Consider the following 3877-nt stretch of genomic DNA (forward strand, 5'->3'; position numbering starts at 1 on the left):
CGAGTTATTTTCCAGAAAAATACTTTCAGAAACTTTTTGCCCGTTTCTCATAGTCAAGCACTCAAGCTACTACTGCTGCTTCCATAGAAGAGAAGAATAAGACAGATCCTTTTTAGTTTTTGCAATATTTTTATACTACTTTTTTTTTTTTTTACAAATAGAACAAAGAGAATGTGAAATAAAACAGGCGACACAATGGAAAGATGCGATAAAAAAAAGTGAATTAAATAAAAATAGTGTAGAAAGTTTGTGCTAGAATAACTTCATAAATAATAACACAAGAAAAATATTTTTTGGGACGTTTTATAGGAGACACCGTATGTGTCCCCACTGAATTAGTCTTTTGATGTGGTATAAGAGAGAAAAATATATACAAAAGGGGTGACTGAGTATAAAAGTATATACACCATTCGAAAATCTTATGCAAATAACATAACTCAGCCGAAGCAAGTAACAAATCTTATTACAACTTATATAATAAGCATGCATTTCACTATTACAACATCATTGATAGAGTTCTGGTTTAGATAGTCTAGGCTTCGGAATAACAACTAATGGTTTCATTTTCTTGACAACAACACCAAATTTGCCTGAAAATTCAAGCTCTGTGCCACTAGGCAATCTCCACTCAAAAGAATGCAAGAAGGAAGCAAGCATAAACATCATCATCTTCTCAGCAAGAGGTAGCCCTGCACAGATTCTTCTTCCGGATCCAAAAGGAAGATACTCAAATTTGTTGCCCCCCCAGTAGTCCAACTTGCCAGCATCACTCAGAAACCTCTCCGGTCGAAATTCCAATGCATCTTCCCAAATGTCAGGGTCCCTGTGTATAGTCCACACGTTCAACATTACTTGTGCACCCTTTGGAATGGTGTATCCACCAACAGTGCTAGTTTGACTCGGGCAACGGGGTATCAAGAAGGGGAGAGGGGGATGCAAACGAAGTGTTTCCTTTATGACAGCTTCTAAGTGCTGTAATTTGGACAATTGGGATTCTAATTCAATACAATTATCCAATCCTATTGCCTCATCCAACTCTTCATGAACTCTCTTCATTGCCTCAGGATGCTGCAACAGCCTTGCTACCACCCATTCTAATGTTGTTGATGTGGTCTCGGTTCCACCCACCACTATATCCTATATATACAAACACACTTGGATTGGTGTTACAAGGTCCAGTATGAAATTTTACTTAACTAATTATATGTATATATATGGAGTTTGCTAATATACCCTCAATTGTCCCTGCCTCCTGTTACTATGATTGTGTTCATATAAAAGTGGCATGTGTGTAGGAAGGAATCTATTAATCTATTACCTACTTTTTCAATTGAGTTTGCAGATTAATCTTAACAGTCTTATATAGTATGTTTGATGTTTCCTATTATATAAGGTGGAAATAGACTAAGCAGCCTAACCTGACATTTATTAAAAATACTTGTTTTAAATTTTTTAAAAGTATTTTTAAGTAAAATAGTCAGGTTTCAAGCTTAGACCTAATATAATATTTTGTTTTCCCGGTGCTCCAGTGTATGAGCCAAAGAATGTATTCAAATGACTGGAAATAGGATTTGGATGCTCTTTTGTGAGCTTGCATGAGTGATGAAATAAGTAGTTTGGGGAGGGATTTATTTTTTTTTACGAGAGGGAAATTCAATCCAAGAGAAACATGGTTTAGAAACTTTGTTCAACGAAGGAGTCTAAGCCTCTAAGGATATATCCAAAACCCTCAAAATGAGATTAAATGATAATTGTAACTCAAGTGATAAATTTTAAAGAAGTTAGAGAGATAGGCTGAACTAGGAAACATACTATGAGGATGGCCTTGATCTCGTTCATGGTCATTGATGCTGAATCACTATCACTCTTTGTAAGCTCCAACAGATATTGCAGTAAATCTTTCTTCTTTGACTTATTTTCTCCCTCTCCTGTCCCATTCATTCGCTTTTCAATGGCAGAATCAAAGAACTTATCAATCCATTGGGAGACCTTTCTTGTTCTTGTCTCAATTCCTTGCAAATCTAACCAGGCTAGTGCGGGGTAAAGATCCGAAACATTCGGCTTCCCTACTAACACCATAAGTTCTGACACAAATGCTCTAAACTTAGCCCCAATAGCAGCCCCTTCTTCCCCTTGCAAAGTCTCACCCCAAATCATACTCATTATTGCATTTGTAGCAGTTAGAAAAGCCAACTCACTAATACTTATAGGGCACCCTATTTTCTTCTCATAAACATCTCTAATAGATTTCTTAACCTCTATCTTTCTATGAGAAAAAGAGCTACTGATGTTGGTGTTGCTGAGCATCTCACTCACAAATATCTTGCGTGCCTTCCTCCACCGCGGACCAAGAGGCAAAGAAGCTATGTCAGTGCCACCATACAAGGCCACCAATACAGAAATGGGAGGGTCACGGTTGGCGAATACGGTGTCTTGGTCACGCACTATCTCTTTCACCAAAGAGGGTGAGCTAACCACAATGAATGTTTTGGTTCCCAACATGAGCTTGTAGATAGGACCATAAACTTGTGCAAGCTTGTGAAATTTGAGGTGGGGATTGGTTCCTAGGAAGGGAAGGTACCCAAGGAGTGGCAGGCCTAGTGGACCTGGAGGCAAAGGAGATGGAAGAGTGGCTTCATAGCTTGAATTCTTGAACCACCTTAGCAAACATAGCACACTGATCAGTGTGACTAGAATGGTTAGAATTGGATGCAAGCTGGTGGAGTCCCAACACCACAAATATGGCCATGTGACACAAAATGAACTCAACAGCATTTTGGATTCTTCCTTGTGTTTTCTAGTTATTTTTGCTTAGTTAACCTGTGATTCTGTGATTGTAGATCTCATCATCTCACGCTAGAAAATTACTTTACCAAAAGTCAACACAGGACAAATCCGGAACAGAAGATCCAAGGAGCAAGTTGTGGTTGATCATCATGGATAGTTTCTTGCAGCCATTAAATTGAAGGGCCCATTATTAATAGTTAGGTGCATTAGGTTGTGTTTATGGTGCAAGGTGCATCACATTTACTAACCCTTAGATATTTTATTATTAAATTATTTAATGTTTTAGAATTATATTATAAATGTGTAAAACTTGTAAAATTCCCCTCGAGCTAAACATTCTCAGCAAACAGAATTTCTCACGTGCAAGGTTCACTCTCATAGAAAATGATTTAAGAAATAAAATTAAAGAAAGAATAAAATAGGTTAATTTATTTGATCAAGAATATATTGAATAACATAATATATTATATATTTGTAATTAATTTAAATATAACTTTTATTTCTAATTATCATTTTTCGAACACAACTGTACATTATTTAATAAATTTTTTATATATCAAGTTATAGATATGATAAAAAAATTACATTTTAATTTAAATATCTTGATGCCAATAAATTTAAATTATTTTTTCCACATATGATGCCAACTCTATTAGGTAAATATTAAATATTAAAATCTTTGTTAGTAAAATTACAATAACAACACTTTTATAATAAAATTTTTACGTAATAAAATTTAATTTTTATTATCTATTATTGAAAGATCTACATCAGTTTAGAAAGTTTTAACATAACTGAAAATGTAATCTCAATACTTATAATTCAAACCTACCAAAGGGATCTTGCAGTTCATACAAAATTTCATCCCTTTGAAAAATTACACGAAATGTTTGTATCACAACAAAGTTACATTTATGCTTTATAGTGTTTCTCAAAGTGCTTGCTACCTTCTCATATTATTTTTTCAAACAGTGTTCCAATTCTTAGCTTTTGTATCAAATATAAAGTTCTCTAATATTACAATTCCATAGTATAAACCAACATTATAATTTTCAGTAAGAGTTTTTAAATATGAAATACAAAGGGAAAT

At 34.6% G+C, this 3877-nt stretch overlaps 1 protein-coding gene across 1 annotated transcript; it reads right to left on the reverse strand.

Moving 5' to 3' along the window:
- Positions 1–409: 409 nt before the first annotated feature.
- LOC100785686 (flavonoid 3'-monooxygenase CYP75B137) lies at positions 410–2945 on the reverse strand. Its single transcript, XM_003529364.4, has 2 exons — positions 1813–2945; positions 410–1137 (listed from the first exon to the last, which is right to left on the reverse strand). The coding sequence occupies exons 1-2, from the start codon at positions 2773–2775 to the stop codon at positions 505–507; spliced, it is 1596 nt and encodes a 531-aa protein (XP_003529412.1). The 5' UTR covers positions 2776–2945; the 3' UTR covers positions 410–504.
- Positions 2946–3877: the final 932 nt, after the last annotated feature.

This window comes from Glycine max, chromosome 7 (genome assembly GCF_000004515.6).
Source record: "Glycine max cultivar Williams 82 chromosome 7, Glycine_max_v4.0, whole genome shotgun sequence".
Classification (NCBI taxonomy): Eukaryota; Viridiplantae; Streptophyta; class Magnoliopsida; order Fabales; family Fabaceae; genus Glycine; species Glycine max.

Bases quoted from the DNA above. Each gene is read 5' to 3' on its own strand.
- LOC100785686 (XM_003529364.4), bottom strand. From the start codon at position 2,775: ATGCTGTTGAGTTCATTTTGTGTCACATGGCCATATTTGTGGTGTTGG. The intron at 1,138-1,812 runs GTATGTTTCCTA...TTGTATATATAG, and splicing joins AGATCAAGGCCATCCTCATA to GATATAGTGGTGGGTGGAAC.